The sequence below is a fragment of the Girardinichthys multiradiatus genome, chromosome 12 (genome assembly GCF_021462225.1).
Source record: "Girardinichthys multiradiatus isolate DD_20200921_A chromosome 12, DD_fGirMul_XY1, whole genome shotgun sequence".
Classification (NCBI taxonomy): domain Eukaryota; kingdom Metazoa; phylum Chordata; class Actinopteri; order Cyprinodontiformes; family Goodeidae; genus Girardinichthys; species Girardinichthys multiradiatus.
Genome location: NC_061805.1, coordinates 10,959,124 through 10,982,402, shown reverse-complemented (window position 1 = coordinate 10,982,402; position 23,279 = coordinate 10,959,124). Strand labels below are relative to the sequence as shown.

The 23,279-nt window shown below is 40.5% G+C and overlaps 1 protein-coding gene across 1 annotated transcript; it reads left to right on the top strand.

Moving 5' to 3' along the window:
- Positions 1 to 1,076: 1,076 nt before the first annotated feature.
- On the top strand, positions 1,077 to 22,705 carry adora2aa (adenosine A2a receptor a). Its single transcript, XM_047380606.1, has 3 exons — positions 1,077 to 1,215; positions 13,355 to 14,009; positions 20,875 to 22,705. Exons 2-3 carry the CDS (start codon positions 13,672 to 13,674, stop codon positions 21,902 to 21,904), a joined length of 1,368 nt encoding a protein of 455 aa, XP_047236562.1. The 5' UTR covers positions 1,077 to 1,215; positions 13,355 to 13,671; the 3' UTR covers positions 21,905 to 22,705.
- The last annotated feature ends 574 nt before the right edge of the window (positions 22,706 to 23,279 follow it).

Genomic DNA, 23,279 nt, shown 5'->3' with positions numbered 1-23,279 from the left:
TTCATTTTAAAGGTTGAAAGTAATACATTTCTACCTTTTTCTGCTAATTTTGAGAACGAGCCCCTACTGAAAATCATGTCCATGCACTGTGGTTTATGTACAGTATATGCTCTCAGTACTTGGTTCGGAGCATTAATTAGAACATCATTGCAGGGTGGCATACAGGTAATCAGCCCATGGCTTTGCTGAGGTGTAATGGAAGGCCAGGTTGCTTTAATGGAGATCTTCAGCTTATCTACATTGCTGGATCTGGTATCTCATCTCCTCTTTCACAATACTCCTTAGATTCTTTAAGGGGTTCAGGTGGGGTCAGTTTGTTGGCCAATCAAGCCCAGTGTTACCATTTGTCATTAAAGCAGGTATTGGTAGTTAGAAAGTGTGGGCAGGTACCAAGTCCAGAAAAATTAAATTGGCATCTCCATAAAGCTTGGCAGCAAAGGGAAGCATCAAATTCTCTTTTTTTTATTTTTTATTGGGTGTCCACTGCTTATCAATCTCCTCCAAGCTCTAGAATGGATTTAGCTTAGAACCTCCCTATGTTGTGTTTATACCGGTTTCTTGTGCCGCGTTTTCAGCCAGAATTTTTTCCTTTCACTAAACCTTCCATCAAGTTTAGTCATTAGTCTCATGTTATATTAAAGAAAAAATGAATTTTGGATTTTCCTTAGTACATCTAAGCAATAATCTTTTTAATAAACGCTTGAAATCCATCTCTCTGTCATGAGTGTTTAAGTTTCACTTTTTGAATTGGATTACTAAAATAAATGAACTTTTTCAGCATCTTCTAATTAATTGAGATGCACCTGAATTCTCCTTCTGAAGAGAAGCAGCTTTAGTGGCTGTCTCAGCTAGATGGGTTTTTGGGGGCTCCATCATCATCTTCACAATGGTTCTACGTGATCCGCCCCTAGAGAGGAAACAGCCACAATCCTCCAGAAAATATTTAGTGAGGGAGGGGAGTGTGAGAGACAAAGGCAGAGGAAAGGAGCTATTCTCATCTTTCTTAAGTCATTCACTGAGGCAGGAGCGCAACTTCTCCACAGGAAAACGGAAACACAGATCATACCCCGTTTTTTTTTTTCTTCTTCTTGCTTTTGCATGTATTTCCTGGACTCAGCTGCATGTCATTCTGAGCTGCAGCTCGCCTCTTAAACTAAAAACAAATTGTACTTTTATTTTGAAGCGACTCTTCTCTGTGAGCGCGGTGAAGCATCGGTAAGTCCGTTTACATGCAGATTTTTGATAAACACCATTTCTACAGTGAATTATGTGATTGTGGAGGAAGGACCAGCTCAATATGAATGCCGATCAGCGTGAGAAAGCCCTTTGAAAGTTTGCGGGAGATGCATTTGTGCGGTGTTGGGTTTTCTTCACCTGTGAAAAGAAAAACACGCAGGAATGTTGATTGTAGGCGCTTCTTGTAGAGACCCAACAGTGCTGAGCATCTGTTTAGATGAGGGCCACAACTGCTCCGTGCTCCGGGGTCTGCATGTGTGTTCATGGGAGTGGAGGTTAAGTGGGTCCCCTCTAGTAATATTACTGCTTTTATTCTTCCATTTGGACTTATAGCACCCGAACTTTTACATTATCAAATTAAATCAATATAGCAAATTATGTGCTGCCTGTATCGTGACTAGTTTCCTTTAATAGAAGCGGGGGCTTACTTTTTAGCCATTACTGTTATTTTGTATTAATATTGTTTTTCTAAAAGTTACTCTTATCTAGCCTTTGTCAACTTGTCATTTTTGGTTTCCTAGTTCCATTTTATTCCACTTCTATAATTAAATTATTATTCACCCATACACTTGTGCAATTTATCAGTTTCATTTAGTGTACTTGCTACTGTTAAGACTCTAGATGTTTTATGAAGGTATTTGTCTGGGTTATTGCAATATTTATTTTGTGACCATATTTGGGCCAGATGTAAGAGGAAATGAGCCCCTGGGCTAAAGGCAGATTTGGTGCCCACACAGGTTTTGTTTACTACTGTACTACATCCTGGCACCAAAGATGAAACGGTGAAAGAAAAAAATACTCAGAATCCAGTTTCTTTAGTTTTCACATTACAGCAGGGGTGTTCAAAATGCAAAGAAAATGGTCAGTGTGCACAACTCCAAAGTAAAAGCAGCTTGATGGGTTCATGGTTCAGGAGAACATCCAAAACTTAATAACCAGTACTCTCTTTCTTCATTTGTGCGGACGAAGACGATTAGCCGAAACATGTACACCTTTCCCACATTAAAAAAGGAAGAAAGATAAACAGAGAATGCTGGTAATCAATTTTTGGGTGTCCAAAGTGTGGCCACGGGGGCCCCCCCCCCAAAAAAAAATCGCTACATGCATGCTCAGTATGAGGGATTCCTGCAAAGTCAATGCCACTGACTGTCCACTGTCTCTACATGCTCATCCAGGAGGAGTGAATGCTGCAAGTCACTGACTGGATGCAATCTGCTGGGTTTCCTTAGATAGAAAAACTTTTTATCCAATTTGAATAAATAACTGAATCTGACTGCACTGTTTGATAGTTAGGATTAATTGGAATGTATGTACCTGACTGTTGTGAAGTGCCTTGAGACAACATGTGTTGTGAATTGGCGCTATATAAATAAAACTTAATTGAATTGAACAATGTTAGGCACGACACCAAGATTATCTTTTATTATTTACTTTGTTTGGTTTAATTTTATTTTCATTTTGAGTAAGACCACAAACATCCAGTGACTTGGGTGCACTCGCTCATTAAACTTAGCTAAATACTGCGAGTTAAAGCATTGTTGAAGAAAGAGAGACGACAGGCTGCCATTGTTGCCAAGCACAGGCTAAAGATTTGTTTCTAGACCAACAAAACAGAAAACAAATGACCAAAATAAAATTAGGAAACAAGCTTTCTTTTAACAAGACAAATGTTTCATTTTCCATTGTTTTTGTCGAACCCTTTTCAAAAGAAATGTGACTTTTTTGTTCATTTCAGTAACATGCATTTTTAGTGTATAATTGAAAAGATTACAAAAATTTGCAAAAAAAAAAAAAACATTTTGAGAAGTTTTTAATTTGACAAAATAACATTTTTGTGGCCTTGACGATTTCCACTCCAGTGACAAAACGTTTGGACACTGCTGCATTAGAGCGTTACTGGATTATAAACTGTGTTTTTAAGAATCTTTATTCGTTTCAATTCAGTTCAGCTATATTTATATAGTGCCAATTCACAACACATGTCGTCTCAAGGCACTTCACAAAGGGTTTGGAATGGTGTGGGGTTGTTGGGGAGGTTAGATTAAACCACTGAGTTTTAGAGTTTGGCCATTTTAGAATGGGCTATGTGTAACGGTACTAAGTAAAATAATAAACGGATAAAGTTTGTTCATCTAGAGCCCACTGATGGTCATTGTTATACTGAAAACCACAAGGATTGGGATACCTCCCTCTGCCAGACTGATTATAACCATTGGAAAAGAGAAGGGGTCATACAGGTAGCAGAAATGGAGGGTGTGTTTGCACCTCAACCATAACTGAGCCGGTTTAGGCTAAACTTGACTCCCCCTTACTCCATCCAACAGGGAGGGAGGAAGATGGAGGTAAAAATAATTGGAGAGTGTTGTTTCCTGTTGCATTGTGTAAAAGGTGGATACCTTTAAAATGAGCTAAGTCAATTCAATTGAATCATACAGATTTCCAGTCAGGTTCATACATTCCAATTAATTCTAACCATTGAACAGTGCAGTCAAATTCAGTTATTTATTCAAATTGGATAAAAAGTTTTTCTATCTAAGGAAACCCAGCAGATTGCATCCAGTCAGTGACTTGCAGCATTACCTCCTCCCGGATGACCATATAGAGACAGTGGACAGTCACTGGCGTTGACTTTGCAGCAATCACCTCATACTGAGCATGCATGTAGCGACAGCGGAGAGGAAAAACTCCCTTTTAACAGGAATAAACTTCCAGCAGAACCAGAACCAGGCTCAGTGTGAGTGGCCATCTGCCACGACCGACTGAGGGTTTGAGAGAACAGAGCAGAGACACAAAAAGAACAAAGAAGCACTGATACTTTCTTTAGGAGTACTTTCTATAGGAAGGAAAAGTAAATGTTAATGGATGTAGCTCCTTTAGTCGTTTCATCTAGAAAGAAAGAACAGATCAACTCTGAGCCAGTTTTCAAGATTAGAGTCTGAAAGAGAGCACATAGAGTTAGTCACAGTAAAAGCTCAGTCAGTAGCTATGTCTAGGAGAGAGAGAGGGTTAAACACTGAAAGACAGGGCCATGTGGATCATCGGTAGAGGGGAGCATTAAGTTGTTCCCAGCAGAAGGTTGGACGATGCCCCCCTTCAGGAAGGAGCCACAAGTAGACACAGAGTCAGGCCAGGTGTAGCTTCTAGAAAGAGAAAAGAGAGAGAACAAAGTTAAAAGCTGAACTAACAAATGCATGGATTAGTTTTTCAGCGTTACTCATGGGTACGATATTTCTAATTTTGGCAATGTTCCGGAGGTGAAAGAAGGAAATCCTAGAAACCTGTTTAATTTGGGATTTAAATGACATGTCCTGGTCAAAAATAACACCAAGATTTTTACTTTATTATCAGAGGTCAATTTAATGCTGTCCACATTAATTGATTGAATAAGCAGTTTGTTTTTCAAAGTTACCAGTCCAAAGACGACAACTTCTGTCTTGTCTGAATTTAGAAGCAGAAAATTTAAAGTCATTCTAGTTTTTATGTCTTCAAGACATGCTTGTAGTCTATCTAACTGGTTGGGCTCATCAGGATTTATGGATAAGTAAAGCTGAGAGTCATCAGTGAGTATTCAGTGTAAAATTATTCTGCCCAGGGTTGACCTGGCCATTATATTGCGATTATGAGTTAGGGGTGTAAAAAATCCATTCCAAACTAGGGCTGCAGCTATCGATTATCTTAGTAATCAATTAATCTGGTGATTATTCTTTTGATTAATCGATTAATCTAACAGAGGGTACTCTTAGTCAAGTTTCATATTTCAATAAACAAGTGTTTTGAACTTAAAAAACAAACATTTATTGCACATTTTAAATGCATTGTAAATGGCAATAATGTAAAACAACTCAGTTGAATGCTCAGAACATGGCATTTTAATAATAAAGTATTTAAATTTAAAAATCGCCAATGCATTTTGTTGCATGTTGTCACAGCATGTTGAACAATGCTATGTGAAACTAAAACGATGCAACTCGAGAGGTTCTGGATAGAGCATATTTACAGACAAAGAATTTTTTTTCATCTAAAATGCAAAACATAGATTTTTATACAGTTTTGGCTTAATTACTGCTCTGAGTGGGTTTTTCTCTCAGCAAAAGGCATGTTTCAGAGTCTGTATACTCCAGTTAACGATTCAATTTCTAAATTAGTTGACAATTATTTCAATAATCGATTAATCACAATTAATCCGATTAATCGGATTAATTGTTTCAGCCCTACTCCAGACTGTGAAATAGTGAGATGAGTCAGTGAAATGAGTCTTTAAGCACCAATAGAAAGCTTGGAAGCAATGGTATCTTTAGCGTGACTGCCAGCGAACCGCTAGCCAGATGAGTTGTTTTTACAGTTTTTACAAATTGCTCGTACCATCTATGTCGCTCTCTTACTTTTGCCTTTGATTAACTAGTACAAGTAATGCTGCCACACAAACTATTTATAAGTGGTAGAAGGCATTTTGGTTACATGAATGATTATTGTTAGCCAGTTCTGGGAGCAATCTTTACTGGGCAACTCCATCATTCAACCAAACAACAACCCAAGAACGTCTTCCTATGTTTCTTCAAAATAAGACTCTCAAACATAGTTACAGGGCATTGAGCTCAAATCATCATCTACATATCCAGGGCTCTTAACAATAAGCCTGGACTCAAACACCAACTAAATACAACTTCATGAGACAGGCTTCTCTTTAAAAAAAATATTACTGCATTTTAATCCCGTGATATCATGCCTTGAGAGGTCGTCACAGTTAGAGACATGCAAATTGCTCTTAGATTTTCTAAAATTCATTAATTCTAGAAATATCTTCATCCAAATAAAAAATACCCAGAACGTTGCAGTTACTGTCGGGCAGTAACCAAAAAGAAAGACGGAGGCATGGAGCGTGTGCTTAAAGGCTAATTGTTGTTAAACCTGACCTTTTTAGGGCAAAAAAACCAAAAAACACTCTTTTTATTGGTTACTTGGAATAGTTTCAACTATGATTTGCCAAACAGGCTTTTCCTGGTCAATACAGATTTCCTGTTTTGTAGTTCCGATTCCAGTTTTGTCAAATTCCTGTTGTCTTCCTAAAAACGGCTTCTAGTCACGTTGCCTCTTTTGGTATTTTTCTACCTGAAAAGAAATCACAAAAAGGTGCTGTGACGTTTCATGGCGACCATGTGACAGTTCAAACTGCTTTTAGATCCTTTTGTGCCCGCTTTGACAACGGATTATGTGAAATAATCTTCTGAAGTCTACACATTCTCTATTGTAAGGAAATGTGAACATGTTAATCCAATTAATAATGTTGATTGGGCTCCTAATTTGTGATATTTCAGCTGACAGGTGGAAACAGGGATTAGAACCACAATCAAAGAAAATCCGATGTTATATAAATTATTCAGAAAACAACATACAACTAGAAAAGCACTCAGAAAGCGCAGACCTCCGCCAAGGCAAAAGGGTCATTGACGCATGTCAGCTTTATTCCATGTTGATGATCTATACTCTGGATGACTTCTGGCCCCTATTTGTCAGCTGCTGACAGGGTGAGGAACCATGTGGGAATTCCAAATTGCCGCACCATTGTCTGGCAGTGATAAAGAATCCTTCAAAAAAATCCTGAATCCTGATGGTGCTCCGCATCACCACCAACATCTAATCCACTGTTCCTTGTTAATACGCACTTTGTCTGAAAATTTCATCCAAATCCATTGATAACTGATAAATGTTGCACCAAAGCAACATTTATCAGATTATTATTTTTACAAAACTCAAACAAAATACACTAAACAATACGTATTTAGTTATGATGCATTTAATAAACAGAAAAAATAATCAGATCAGAAAAGCAGTATTGTAACTGCACATCACCAGTCAGAGCGGAACAATGGAACATGACCCATTTAGCAATTCCAGCATCAGTTCACATGTATTTAGAGCACTTACTCAATGATTTGTGTTTAATCGGTTTAAATGTGGGCATTCTTTTTGCTCTCCTAGCGCAGGTCCCAACTGATTGCTGACATTTTCCTTGAGCTTTATTAAAGCTTTGTTGTCTGCTGCTGCAGCTGCTTGTTCAGTGTTCGGTGTTCAGCTCATAAGACTTGATTTGATCAGATAGTTGTCAGTGAAGCTGCTCCTTTCAGGTCTTGATAGAGTCTGATCACTCTGCAGCAGACATGCTGTCACTGTAAGCTTTACACTGTGTTGTCAGGAAGCTGAAGGTTTAATGACCGTGTGTGACACGTGTATGGCACAAGTGGTTTGTGGATTGCAGTTTTGGGCCTATTTTAATAAACCTGTAGAAGTACAAGTGAGCTAAACACGGAACACTGAACAATCAGCTGCAGCAGCAGAGAACAAAGCTTTAATGTAGGATTGTTGAGACATCAAGGAATATGAAACAATAAGAGTCTAAAGTATAAAGGTTTAAGCTAACATAATGACCTGAAGTAGCTGCTGCGAAACGAAACCAGACCTTACAGGTGGGTGAGGCCTGTCTCACTGTGAATCCCTGGAGTATCTCAGCTGAACTCTGTAATTCCATTTTAGGTCAGTTATATTCAGTAGGAAACATTGCTATCATGGGAGTATCATTGCCATTTTAGATATTCATAACTCCCGTTATTGTCCTCTGGGATTTTTGTTTTACACTGGTGAGGCATACTTTCATGCAATTCATTGTATCATTGCTTAATAACTTACTGGAGACCTAGACAACAAGAACCCTGTTTGTAAGAATCAAAATAATCTAAATAAAAACTGATAGCACACACTACAAAAATAACAAGTCTGTAGAAAAGATGTCTTATTGAACCCAGAGGGGAAAAGTCTGACTGGGAGAGCAAAGACCTTTGTGTTCCAGTGCAGCTGTTATCTTTGAAAAGCAACGTCAAGAAGCTTTCCCTCTGAGGGAAACGGCTTTATAAAAACAGCAACTATCTGTTAGTTTGTCATGCCGAGACAGAAGGCTCACAGATATCCAGCAATCTAATTACACCATCTATTAATTATCCTTTCAGATCATGCTTTCTGATAATAGTAGCTTCACTATTCAGACCAAACGGATTGAGAATCTGTGAAACATAATTGCTTTAATGCAGAACTGTGCAGGAATCTGCTACTGTGGATGGATACAAAATATCCTGACACATTCAACTCAACATTTAAGCAAAGACATAATTAGGATTTGGTCCCTGCAGAATGTTTTGCCATATTGTGACAGATGAGGAAGCAGCCGTTGTCCAGGCAACTCCAAACAACTTCATTTTCTCACAAGTGCTATATGGTGGGGAAATAAATATTTTGATCCCCTGCTGAGTTTGCTTACTTACAAAGTAATGAACAGTATTTTATGTACGTTTTTTTTTTGTGTGTGAAAAGACAGAAAGTCAGAAAAGCCATAATAATACATAATTAAAAAGTAAGAAAATATATTTTCATGTCAATGATTATGGTAAGTATTAGTTAATATTATTTGTTAAGGGTACTTCACAGAAAAAAACATCACTAATTACTGTACAGAAAACCAATATAGGAACAATTGAAATGAAGTCCTAATAAAGTAACACACAATAAAACACACAAAACCTGTTTATTTAAAAAAAAAAAAACTTTTTAAAACAGTCCACAGAGTCAAACATTGCTGTAGAGGTAGATTATTCCACAGCCTTGATGCCATGGGTTTTTCCCCCTTGGTTTTCAGTCTGGTGCGTGGAACAACTAGAAAATTATGAGCCTCAGAATGAAAACAGCGACCAGCAGTATTTTTAATGAGAAGATTAGTTACGTAAGTTGGGGCCTTCCTGTTTAGTGCTCTGTATGTTAGTGTGAAAATTTGAAAACAAATCCTAAAATCTATAGGTAGCTAATGTAAAGAATATGAAGCAAGGGTCATATAAGTTCGCTTGCTGGAACATGTGGGTTGTCTGGCCACAGCATTTTGTACGTCTTTGAGGCATAGACGGGATGATTTATCCAAACCAGTAAACAAGGCATTTCAATAATGTAAACGCGATGATACAAATGCTTGAATTATTCTTTCCAGTTCAGCTGAAAAGACCATATGTCGCAGTTTAGAAATGTTCTTTAAATGAAAGAACAAGACCAAGATTTTACATGTGAGTCAAAGCCCAGAGAAGAACTGATTTTTACACGAAGATTTCAAATGTTGGACTTATGAGTTGGACAAAAAGAAGCAAGAGCCTGACTGATTCTTGTTTGTAGTTCAGGAGGAGCGATTATCATGGTCTCAGTCTTTTTGGTGTTTAAAACAAAGTAGTTGTTGGAATTATCTGAGATAAACGGTGGACTAGGGTGGACAGCCTATCTAGCTGCTGAGGCTTAACATATACAGTTGAATATCATCTGTATAAAAGTGTCAAGAAAGGTCATGAAAAGATTGAATAATGCTAGCTAAAGGAAGCATGTAAAAAACAACTAATAATGGACCACTGTGGTAGCCCACAGGTTAGAGAGGCAATCTTAGAAGTGAATTTGTTTGCCGTAACAGCAAAAGTCCTTCCAGATAAATAGAAAGAAAACCAATCTAGTGCAGAACTAGAGACACCAGCTGAAACCCTCAGCCTATTCACTAAAATAATATGGTGAATGGTATCAAAGGCTTCACTGAGATCAAGACAAATTATTATGGAACACCAGAAGCCAATAAATTATCATTACAAACCTTCAAAAGAGCTGCCTCAGTAGAGTGCAGGTTTTGTAAGCCAGACTAAAAAGGGTAAAAAATCTGTAACGCTTTGTTTTGCTCTCAGTTCATTGAACAATGACACATAGGCTCACATAAAGCATCAGTGGGAAATAGATTTAGAGGTGGAGATACCTGAAGAGAGTTGGATAGAGGGATGGCAATCTCAACTAATGTTCTCACCACTGGGTGTTCAAATTGATTTATCTTTTTACTCCTTGTTTCTTGGTATTGTCCCAGACTATTTAATATGATGTGTATCTTTTTTATCAGCTGCTGCATGTAAAAAAGCCATCACTAAATACTGGCTTAAACAAGCACCTCCCTCATTGGCAATAGTGTTAAGCACATTCGCCTCATGGAGATTATCATATTCACACTTTGCATTCAACAGCACCAGGGGACAAAATATCAGAGAAAATAAGACTGTTATGCACAGTCGGAGGATTGTATACAGTAAAATGCTGATGACTCTATGCTCCCCAGTCTCACCTGCTGCTGTCGGTCCATCAGGAAGCAGTTGATCCACTGACAGGTGGAGGCTGGAACGTTGAGCTGTGTGAGCTTCTGGTGGAGGATGTCTGTATGATAGTGTTGAAGGTATCTGAAATGTGATAACTGGTATCTTCTCTTATCTGCTTCTGTTGTAATTCACCCAGAGTTTATGCTTGGGAAACTACACAGAAACACAGAGTAGTTTGGCAGTACAGGAACAATGATGGTCCAGTGTCAGTAAAACCTAGCACCTCCTCAGGCCTGGATACAAGCAGCGACTCAGTGTAAAACATTCATCCACCGGTTCTGTTCTCTCCTCCAGCTATTCTGACAGACCTTCGACATCAGGCAGATCCACACCGGGTCAGAACTGGTATCCATACTAATCCTTCAGTAAATGAGAGTCTTGTTTTGTCATCAGGACTGAAAGGTCAGAAAATCTTAATTAGAATCAGAAGGTACTAAATGCTCAATTGCTCTGAAGAGATAAACAAAGAGGAGCTTTAGTGTGCTGTAAAAATGATCACCTCATGTAAAAATTATTTACTCAGTTTTACTAATTACTATTGAAAACAGGGGCTGCACGGTGGCACAGTTGGTAGCACTGTTACCTTGCAGCAAGAAGGTCCTGGGTTTGACTCCCAGTTTTGGGTCTCTCTGCATGGAGTTAGCATGTTCTCTCTGTGCATGTGTGGGTTCTCTCCAGGTACTCTGGCTTCCTTCCACAGTCCAAAGACATACCTGTTAGGTTAACGTGTGCTTGGTTGTTTGTGTGCCCTGTGATGGACTGCTGAACTATCCACAGTGTACCCCGCCTCCCGCCCATAGACTGCTGGAGATAGGCACCAGCTCCCCCATGACCCACTATGGAAGATGCGGTATAGAAAATGACTGACTGACTATTGAAAATAGCCTTGGAAGAAGTGTAGTCACACTCATTTATCTGTAAAAATATATGTTTCTTCAATAATAATTTTAGAATACTACTAACAAACACAGTCAGTCAGTCATGACTGACTAATAAACACTTCAGTTTATATGTCGCAATACATTTCAGTGAAGAAAACTGTTGTTCTATATTTCTGGTGAATCTGTCCTTTTTGACAAGCGGTTTCCTTTCCTTTCTGTCACTGTCATTACTTCCCTATTTACTTTAAGTGGTATAAGCTAACTGTCCAGACTGATATAAATAACATAGCATTGTATATAGATATACACCGCTCAAAAAAATAAAGGGAACACTTAAACAACACAATATAACTAAAAGTAAATCAAACTTCTGTGAAATCAAACTGTCCACTTAGGAAGCAACACTGATTGACAATCAATTTCACATGCTGTTGTGTAAATGGAATAAACAACAGGGGGAAATCTTTGGCGATTAGCAAGACACACTCAATAAAGGAGTGGTTCTGCAGGTGGGGACCACAGACCACTTCTCAGTACCTATGCTTTCTGACTGATGTTTTGGTCACCTTTGAATGTTGGTGGTGCTTTCACACTCGTGGTAGCATGAGACGGACTCTACAACCCACACAAGTGGCTCAGGTAGTGCAGCTCATCCAGGATGGCACATCAATGTGAGCTGTAGCAAGAAGGTTTGCTGTGTCTGTCAGCGTAGTGTCCAGAGCCTGGAGGCACTACCAGGAGACAGGCCAGTACACCAGGAGACGTGGAGGAGGCCGTAGGAGGGCAACAACCCAGCAGCAGGACCGCTACCTCCGCCCTTGTGTAAGGAAGAACAGGAGGAGCACTGCCAGAGCCCTGCAAAATGACCTCCAGCAGGCCACAAATGTGCATGTGTCTGCACAAACGGTTAGAAACCGACTCCATGAGGATGGTATGAGGGCCTGACGTCCACAAATGGGGGTTGTTCTCACAGCCCAACACCGTGCAGGACGCTTAGCATTTGCCAGAGAAGACCAGGATTGGCAAATTTGCCACTGGCGCCCTGTGGTCTTCACAGATGAAAGCAGGTTCACATTGAGCACAGGTGACAGACATGACAGAGTCTGGAGACACCGTGGAGAACGATCTGCTGCCTGCAACATCCTTCAGCATGATCGGTTTGGCAGTGGGTCAGTAATGGTGTGGGGTGGCATTTCTTTGGAGCGCTACATGGCCCTCCATGTGCTCGCTAGAGGTACCGAGGTGAGATCCTCAGACCCCTTGTGAGACCATATGCTGGTGCGGTTGGCCCTGGGTTCCTCCTAATACAGGACAATGCTAGACCTCATGTGGCTGGAGTGTGTCAGCAGTTCCTGCAAGATGAAGACATTGAAGCTATGGACTGGCCCGCCCGTTCCCCAGACCTGAATCCAATTGAGCACAACTGGGACATCATGTCTCGCTCCATCCACCAACGTCACGTTGCACCACAGACTGTCCAGGAGTTGGCGGATGCTTTAGTCCAGGTCTGGGAGAAGATCCCTCAGGAGACCATCCGCCGTCTCATCAGGAGCATGCCCAGGCGTTGTAGGGAGGTCATATAGACACGTGGAGGCCACACACAATACTGAGCCTCATTTTGACTTGTTTTAAGGACATTACATCAAAGTTGGATCAGCCTGTAGTGGGTTTTTCCACTTTAATTTAGTGTGTGACTCCATATCCAGGCCTCCATTGGTTAATAAATTTGATTTCCATTGATGATTTTTGTGTGATTTTATTGTCACCACATTCAACTTTGTACAGAACAAAGTATTCAATGAGAATATTTAATTCATTCAGATCTAGGATGTGTTATTTGAGTGTTCCCTTTATTTTTTTGAGCAGTGTATATATATTTATATATATATATATGTACATGTATTCACTTTCAGGAACAAGATGTCTGTTTTCGCCATTAAGTGTATCTTATTATCAGTCTTTAAAGTGACTTCCTTTATAGTACCAGCATTTCCTTTTTTTTAATTTTTGCTCATCTTTTATCTCCAGTGATGTTTCCGTGATGTATGTCACTGGCATCATCTCAACCCTTAGAGGATTTCTGGAAAAACATCGCTGATGGGAAGGAGTTGGGGAGAGAGCAAACAGAAGAGGAGCTTTTTTTTTCCAGGAGTCGTATATGTGGATTTGAGAAGCTGAATAAAACTTTTATTTTTGGGCTGAGCAAATGTGAACTCAGCCTTGTTGTTTTTGTTCCCTAGTGGAGGCTTCTGTAAGGTAAGGAGGCTCAGCGGCTGGCAGGCTGCAGCTATGGACTTTGAGAGGTTCCCTCCCTCCTCATCAGTGACCTCTCCTCTTGTGTCACCATGCCTGACGACTCTGCCGCCTCCATCCTCTACATTGTCCTAGAGCTGTTAATTGCCGTGTTCTCCGTACTGGGAAATGTGTTGGTCTGCTGGGCCGTTTGCCTCAATAGTAACCTGCAGAGCATCACCAACTTCTTCGTGGTGTCCCTGGCCGTGGCTGACATTGCAGTGGGAGTCCTGGCTATCCCTTTCGCCATTGTCATCAGCACCGGATTCTGCTCCAACTTCTATGGCTGCCTCTTCATAGCCTGCTTTGTGCTGGTTCTCACACAGAACTCCATCTTCAGCCTGCTCGCCATCGCCATAGACCGCTACATTGCAATCAAGATACCACTCAGGTCAGTGTACAACAGGACAGACCTTCTTAAGCTTTCTTAATGGTTAATAACTCAGTCAATATGTCAGTTTAGCTGTGGTATAAAGTTTTACCTAACACTGACCTGCCTGGTAGGTAAAATCACATAAATTTGGGGTTCCACAAATTTACCCTTTGTTTTTATTCAAGTTAAAGTAAGCAAGACATGTCACGTGAATGTTCCTCAGTTTTAGCGTTTTACGTCTTAAGGAGCTGCTTTAAATCCTTTGGGTTGGGTTGCTACTGCATGTATTGTTATCCATGACAAGGTTAGTCTTACAGTCTTTGCAAACGAGCATTAGTCAGGCAAACTCCAACAGGTGGCCCTGTCAGATTAGCAGCACACACACGTACAGGATCAATTTAAACCCATCTACATTTTTGGACTATGGGAGGGAGCCGGAATACCCAGGGAAAACCTACACATTGATGGAAAAAGTATCCGGACTCCACACAGAAAAACCCACACAGCCTGGATTCCAGCCAGAGGCTCTCTTGCTGTGAGGGAAGAGCCCTGACTACCACGCTACATTTGTTGTGACAGCAAAAATACAGTTTCACTGAAAAGTTTATACACACTCAGTGTTTTTATGAATGCCATTTTATTTGTTGGCCCTTGTTTATGTATTATTAAATAAATGATAAGATGATAATAAAAAAGATAGAAAATTAAGGAAGGAAATTTGGACTGACAACTTAACTAATAATGTTTAAGGCCACTTAATACGTTTTTAATCTTGATTTAAAGCAACTTAGGGTTTCGGCGCTTTTACAGTTTTCTGGGAGTTTATTTCAGATTATTGGAGCATAAGAACTAAAAGGCGGTTCTCCATATTTGGTTCTGGTTCTGGTTCTGGTTCTGGTTCTGCAGAGTAGATTTGAGCCAGAAGACCTGAGAGGTCTGGCTGGTTGATACACTGACAACAAGTCTGTAATGTATTTTGGTCCTAAGCCATTCAGTGATTTATAGACTAACAGAAGTATTTTAAAGTCTATTCTCTGAACTATAGGGAGCCAGTGTAGGGACTTTAGAACCGGGTTGATGTGCTCCACTTTCTTAGTTCTAGTGAGGACGCAGGCAGCAGCGTTCTGGATCAACTGCAGCTGTCTGATCGACTTTTTAGGCAGACCTGTGAAGACACCGTTGCATTAATCAATTCTACTAAAGTTGAACGTATGAATTAGTTTTTCAAGGTCCTGCTGAGACATTAGTCCTTTAATCCTGGAGATGTTCTTTAGGTGATAGAAGGCCGACCTTGTTACTACCTTTATGTGCCTCTGAAGGTTCAAGTCTGAGTCCATCACTACACCCAGGTTTCGAGCCTGACTGGTGGTTTCTAGCTGTATTAACTGAAGCTGTGTGCTAATTTTTAAACGCTCTTCCTTTGGTCCAAAGATTATTACTTCAGTTTTGTTTTGATTCAGCTGAAGAAAATTTTGGCCCATCCATGCATTGATTTCTTCTAAGCATTTACCCAGCGCTTGAATGGGCTCATAGTCACCTGGTGACATCGTAACGTATAGCTGTGTGTCGTCTGCATAGTTATGATAACTTACGTTGTTTATTAAAATCTGAGTTAGGGGGAGCATGTAGATATTGAATAGAAGGAGCCCTAAGATGGACCCTTGAGGAACACCACATGTGATTTTTGTGCTCTCTGATGTAAAGTTACCTACTGACACAAAAAAGTCCCTGTCCTTCAAGTAGGATTTAAACCAATTGAGTGCTGTACCAGAAAGGCTGACCCAGTTTTCCAGGTGCTCTAATAAAATGGAGTGATCAACAGTGTCGAATGCTGCACTAAGGTCCAATAATACCAGCACTGTGGTTCTTCCACAGTCTGCATTTATACGGATGTCATTGAACACCTTGACAAGGGCAGATTCTGTACTATAGGAAGAAGCTTGCATTTTTAATTGCGGGTTTTCTCTTTTTTACACATAGTCAAAATTCTACATTCCGACTTGACTATATGCATGCACTAACATTTCAGCATTCTGTTTAAAGGTCCTTACCATGTTGCACGTCTTTGGTAATCCTGCCTGGATGTTTGACCTCTCTTTCGAACAGAATCAGTAGTCATTGACATGTTTTCAACTATTTTTCTGGCACATAGTTGGCTTTTAAAGAAATTTGCAATATGTTTGAAAAAGACGATTTAGTTAGAAAATTCCAGAAGCTTAGCTTTTCCATTCCAAAGCCAGTTAATTTGTGAAATGGATATTTCAAATGTTTAGAAGATTTTTTGTGTGCCTATCATGCTTTGAAACCCTAAAATATTACTTGACGGATTTACTCCCTCTTTTAACAAAGAGCTGTAAACAAACCCCAATAATTTAAAATCGATTATAGGTAAAGTTAACAGAAAAAATGAGCCTCAACAATTATAAACTATTGTGACTGAATTACAAGGTAAAAATAATTCAACCAATTCAAAATGCTTAAAAGGTCTCCCTTCACAACAATCCGTCTAAACGTTTCTGGTAAATGAGAAATGCTACCTCCAATCCAGTGACTTTTCTGGAGTAACTTTCTGCCATGGTATTTTCTCTTTACTTTGTTAAAAACAGTGGAAATCCTGAGCAGTACTAATGGTCCAGGGAAACTTCCATAGTTAATAGAAAATGTTCCTGTTGTGCAATTGCACATTTTGATTTATAAGCGTCCTTATTTTCTCGCCCATATCAATCTGGTTATCAGAGCAGTACAGTATAGAAGAGTAACAAAAAGATGCCTTGCTCTTAACCAAAATAAATATGCCCAACAACCTTTTCTTTCTCGGGTTTTTCTAAAGTGTTTCTTTGCTCCAGGCAACAGAAGCCTCACAGTTAGAGTTTAAATTTAATTCATGTATATGAGCCATTTGTACCAGAATGTTTTGGCTGTATAAGTGTCTCCAAAAATGGAGTTTCCCGTGGGACTGTATTCCCCTGGACCAATCAGTTAAATATTGCAATGATTGCTTATACAGACTCTGCAATCGCCTGTAACTCCCTGTGCGGTAGGACTTTACTGTAAAAACAAGATCAGGCATCCTGTGTGCTATGTTACACTCAGATTTGCAGTATCTCAACAGATACTACCAGCCTCAGTTCCAGTAATGCCTTCACTCATGATGTGGCTTCACCCTGAGACAATTAGCCTGACCTCAGCGATGCACCGAGCCACTTTGCCTTCCTGTCTCACAAACTCAAACAGACTGTTTTCACACAGCCTCTTCCTCCTGCTGAGATACTCTACGCAAGGGTTTCTCTGTGTTATTTTGTGCATCCCTGATGGGATGGGGGGGGCTTGTTTTTGGAGCATTAACCTTTGCACTTTAACATCTCAAGAATGTGATAGAAACAAGCCAAATATCTCAGCTGCTCTCCCACACTGCGCAACCAGCAAACCCAAAATAGACTCCTTCCTTTGAGGAATCCTGCAAAGACCTTAGTTTATCTTTATCATTAGATAAGTCCCGGAACAAGAAGTGCTTACACAGAGAAATCAATAAATAATAAATCAGAGCTCATGAACTGCAGGTTTGTTATTTTTTTCTGCATTTATATAAACATCAGAAATCATCCCTTGAGAGATCTTTATTTGAGACATAGGCCTAATTCTGTTAGAGATGACAAAAGGGCTGTAAAAATACATCGTGTCAGACTGTGGCGATTTTTGATATAATACATATGGCTTATCACCCAGGGTGGTGCAGTCTTGAAGTGGCCAGTAAGCACTACATAAAAAAGCTACATTAGTTGCTTGTCTAATTCTTAGTTATTCCCAATGCCAAATAAGCAACAAATATGCTTCCTTCTTCTGGTTTCATAAACAGAAGAAAGATTTCATGGATCACAAACTGTGTTTTAAAGAATATCTATCCCTTGTAAAATTATTCAGTTAAAGTTTAACGAGTCTAACCACTATTAAAAATGCATTACAGAACATTGAAACAATTGTTCAGTTTAGCGCCAATAGGAAGCTAGATAGCAAATGCTGTTAGCAACTAACAGTAAACTCAAAACACAAACGTGTTTTAAAAGTGTTGGGGCCTACTTCAGTGGTTATGTAACCAAGTGGTGCTAGAAGGCTTTTTTAGTTGACTGTCAACACAACAGGGGGACCTACGAAATTACGTTCTTTTAATACTTAAAAAGTCATAGGGTGTCAGGGTTAAATCATAGCACTCCCACTTATCTGGTGTGCATGACATAAACTTTCACTAAGGCAGTCATAGACTTTACCTGTCAAAATTCCAACTTCATGGGTTGTCCTTGTTGTATTTTCAACTAGGAACTCAGAATTGGACTTCTGGGTACAAGTAGATGACACTATTCCACCAGATGAAGTCGCAGACTTCACTCTTAAGAGAACTTCACAAAGAGGAAATGACAAGTATTGAGATGCTGCACAGCTGGATCATAACCAGGTCGTAGGTAGAGCCTCATTTTGTCAGAAAAAGAAATGCTTGCTAGAGACAAAACAAATAGCGTAGGTGAATTATTAAGAATCAAATTTGAATCAAACATGCTGTTCTTCAGCTGATCAAAAGTTTGAGAGCATAGCCTTAAAAAAACAAAACCAAACATAAAAGCATCAGAAAAGGACTCGGTAACGAGTAGCTATGCCACTCTTGTTGATCCCTTCAAAACTTATTTACGAATACTTGATGCAAGACTTTGCAATAGGCTGCTGGACATGTTGCTCCATCCAGTCAGTGGAACCCCCCCTTACCACTAATCCTCAAAGGTTTTCAATGAGATTCAAATCAAGGAAAATACTGGATGGTCCAAAAGAGGGACGTTAGGGATCTTCTGAGCTACAGTGTTTTCCTGTTGAAAGACCCGTTAATCACCACACAGATGAAGCCGCTCAGTCACGATCGATGCAACAACTCTACCTAGACAGCAACAGTTTGATGGCCCGGCACAACCTGAAGCTCTATTGTCAGATCAAAGGAAAACAAATCCCCAGATCATGATAAAACCTCCTTCCCTGTGTCGTGCAGAAAACATCTCCAGTGGGATGTTCTTGTCACGCCAGTAATGTTGAAAGCTATCTGGACCATCCAGATTAACTTTATTCTTATCAGAGAAAAAAAGGTCCCATGTTTGGTGTTCTGTTGCAAAGTCCAAAAGAGCATGTTTGTGGTGTGGGAGTAGACAGTACCTGTGTAGACCCTCATCTCCAGATGCTGTCTTTGGGCAGCAGTTGGCATCAGTAGGGGCCTGGGGCCTTGTACACACGTAGCCGGGTCTTTCTAAAAATGAATATCTACCCTACTTCTTTTGGAAAAATAATATTGTACACATGGGGTAGTATTCAGTCTCTTGCTCCTGTTTCTTCTTCTTGCATTTTGAAGCTGTACTTAGAACCTGGTTACAGGCACAAAATGCTAAATATTTTCGGAAGAGGTGTGACAGACTTTTAGCACCTCAAGGTACAGTACAGACCAAACGTTTGGACACACCTTCTTATTCAAAGAGTTTTCTTTATTTTCATGACTATGAATATTGTAGCTTCACACTGAAGACATCAAAACTATGAATTAACACATGTGGAATTATATACTGAACAAAAAAGTGTGAAACAACTGAAAATATGTCTTATATTCTAGGTTCTTCAAAGTAGCCACCTTTTGCTTTGATTACTGCTCCACACACTCTTGGCATTCTGTTGATGAGCTTCAAGAGGTAGTCACCTGAAATGGTTTTCCAACAGTCTTGAAGGAGTTCCCAGAGATGCTTAGCACTTGTTGGCACTTTTGCCTTCACCAAGGTGGGGTCCAGCTCACCCCAAACCATCTCGATTGGGTTCAGGTCCGGTGACTGTGGAGGCCAGGTCATCTGGCGCAGCAACCCATTACTCTCCTTCTTGGTCAAATAGCCCTTACACATCCTAGAGGTGTGTTTGGGGTCATTGTCCTGTTGAAAAATAAATGATGGTCCAACTAAACGGATGGAATAGCATGCCGCTGCAAGATGCTGTGGTAGCCATGCTGGTTCAGTATGCCTTCAATTTTGAATAAATTCCCAACAGTGTCATCAGCAAAGCACCCCCACACCATCACACCTCCTCCTCCATGCTTCACGGGTGGGAACCAGGCATGTAGAGTCCATCCGTTCACCTCTTCTGCGCCGCACAAAGACATGGTGGTTGGAACCAAAGATCTCAAACTTGGACTCATCAGACCAAAGCACAGATTTCCACTGGTCTAATGTCCATTCCTTGTGTTCTTTAGCCCAAACAAGTCTCTTCTGCTTGTTGCCTGTCCTCAGCAGTGGTTTCCTAGCAGCTATTTTACCATGAAGGCCTGATTCACACAGTCTCCTCTTAACAGTTGTTCTATAGATGTGTCTGCTGCTAGAACTCTGTGTGGCATTGACCTGTTCTCTAATCTGAGCTGCTGTTAACCTGCGATTTCTGAGGCTGGTGACTCGGATGAACTTGTCGTCCGCAGCAGAGGTGACTCTTGGTCTTCCTTTCCTGGGGCGGTCCTCATGTGAGCCAGTTTCTTTGTAGCGCTTGATGGTTTTTGCGACTGCACTTGGGGACACTTTCAAAGTTTTCCCAATTGTTCGGACTGACTGACCTTCATTTCTTAAAGTAATGATGGCCACTCGTTTTTCTTATAATTCTATAATTCCACATGTGTTAATTCATAGTTTGATGCCTTCAGTGTGAAGCTACAATATTCATAGTCATGAAAATAAAGAAAACTCTTTGAATGAGAAGGTGTGTCCAAACTTTTGGTCTGTACTGTATATCCTGCCACGAGATCTCGTTACACCCCTAGTTTACAACATCATAGGACTTGGCAGTCAGAACTGATGCTAAATATTTGCACTTCCTCTTTCTCCAGGTACAATAGTTTGGTGACAAGTCAGCGGGCCCGAGGCATCATCGCCATTTGTTGGGCTCTATCAATCATAATTGGTCTGATCCCCATGATGGGCTGGCACAAAGTGTACAACAGTACCAAGAGCACCAACAGCACCTGCCAGCCTGGCCTGATGAAGTGCCTGTTTGAGGAGGTGGTGGACATGGAGTACATGGTCTACTTCAACTTCTTTGCTTGTGTACTAATCCCCCTCCTGCTGATGCTGGCGATCTACCTGTGCATCTTCATGGCAGCGCGCCATCAGCTGAAGCTGATTGAAGTGAAAGCCTTTCACGGAGAAAAGTCGCGCTCCACCCTTCAGAAGGAGGTCCAGGCGGCCAAGTCGCTGGCCGTCATTGTTGGGCTGTTTGCTGTCTGCTGGCTGCCTCTGCACATCATCAACTGCTTCAACCTGTTCTGCCTCAAGTGCCATCCTCCTCCCGCTTGGATTATGTACGTGGCCATCATCCTCTCTCATGCCAACTCCGTAATCAACCCCTTCATCTATGCCTACCGCATCCGGGAGTTCAGGCAGACCTTCCGTAAGATTATCCGACGCCACATCCTGGGTCGGCATCAGGTGTTCGAGAGTAGCAGCAGTGAGCACAGCTCAACACACAACACCATAACGGACTCCATCAGACTCAAAGCAAACGGCCTTAAATTTGACTTCTTCACAGAATCCAGCAGAAGCAACAGCTGTAAAAACTCTAGTAGCCGCCCTGCTCACATGTCTCCTGTAGAGGACGGCCTGGTGGCAGTCTCTCACCCTCCTCTGTCAGTCGTCATCTCCAATTGTCCTCATGCAGGGACATTTGCACTGCAAGCCCTTAGGCAGACTGAAATCCCACAGGCCAGTCATCTTTGTTTTGAAGAACGAGAGCTTGACTGTGCAGGAACAGAAATCCCAGAGGAAAAAGGCAAACAGAACCTCAGCTCGACCCAGGTCTCTCCGCTGTTCACCAACCAGAACAGGAAAAATTGCTTTTGTGAGCTGCAAAGAGTGTCCTGACAAATATACAGGAAGGATGGGGAACTAATTCAGGAGCAGAGCGATCAAATGTCCTCTGGGGATTGGAGAGGAGATGGGAGCAGTGATAACGGATAACAGGCAATAAAAGTCACAGAGATAAATTAAATACACTGACTTTTTATGTAAGCCAGAGGAGTCTATAAAGCATTGCTTGTGGTCTGGAGCCTCTCAACTGCCTGTTCACCTCCGACACAGAGGACAATGATTTAAATAGATGGAGCAGCTGACACATCCATCTTCAACCTCAAGGTCCTTTGCAATCATGAAACTGTTCGTTTTAGCAGACAAGACCACCAAATACTTTTGTTTTTACTTTACAACTAAGTTGAGGTCATTGAAAATGCACTTTGTCCAGTAAACTACCTGACCCAATGCGGGCGGTTAAACTTTCTTGAGCCATTTGTGAAAATAATTATTTTCTAAATTTCTGAAATAAGAATATATAGGGCTACACATGCATTTTACCTGTTCTATTCTGTCCCCTTTTAATGTCAGAATTTTGTCACTGGATCACCTACTTTCAGTTTTATTTGCATCCCAGGGTCTCCAACAGTTCAGACTGGTATCCTTCATGTTGTTTTTAAATCTAAGGGTGGAAATGGGATAATGCAATGCTAAAATGGAAACTGGTGTTACTGTTTGCTCAACAAGCTTTAATGTGTTGTTAAATTTATTCAAATGTAAAATAAAAAAGTAATTTATCAAGGATTATAAATGATTGCATTTTGAACTTTGTAGACTCTCAGTCTCTTGCAACGTCAATAAACATTTTGTGATGAGTTTGTTCTGAAAGAACTAACATTATACATGCTCTCATAAGTGGCTTGCACAAAGTCCTGTCTTTAAATAGATGCTCTAACAATGTGTATCGAAATTCTACAATGGCTCTAAAGTGATCCCACACATTATTCAGTAAAGCTCCAGGTTTTCCTGCCTTTTAAGCGGGAACATGTTTCATATCAGATTTGGAAGCCTAACAAACTGAGTCAGAGCTCTTTTCTTTCCTATGTTGGGAAACAGTTAGTTAGACCCTCCAACGAAGCCTAGACTTCTTTATTTTCCCAGCTTTTATCTCTCCTCCCCTGTGGGTTCAGGTTCCAGGGCTCAGGGCCCACTTCTTTTTGAAAGCCTCTCCGGGATCTTTAGAACTGTTTTTTAAAAAGATTCATCCTGTCCGTTGAGACCTCATGCTCTGCTGCTGACCTGTAGTGTCTCCTCAGCCGGGTCACATGACCGTTTGCTTCAGAACGCCATGCTGACTCTTGCCTTTCAATATCTAAATTACATTATATCTGTGCTTAGAATATTGGACTAAAAAGGCAAATGGCTAATGTGCCCTAATGTAAGGAAAGAT

Coding starts and splice junctions, on each gene's coding strand:
- adora2aa (XM_047380606.1), top strand. CDS start 13,672: ATGCCTGACGACTCTGCCGCCTCCATCCTCTACATTGTCCTAGAGCTG. Junction 14,010..20,874: donor GCAATCAAGATACCACTCAG/GTCAGTGTACAA, acceptor CTCTTTCTCCAG/GTACAATAGTTTGGTGACAA.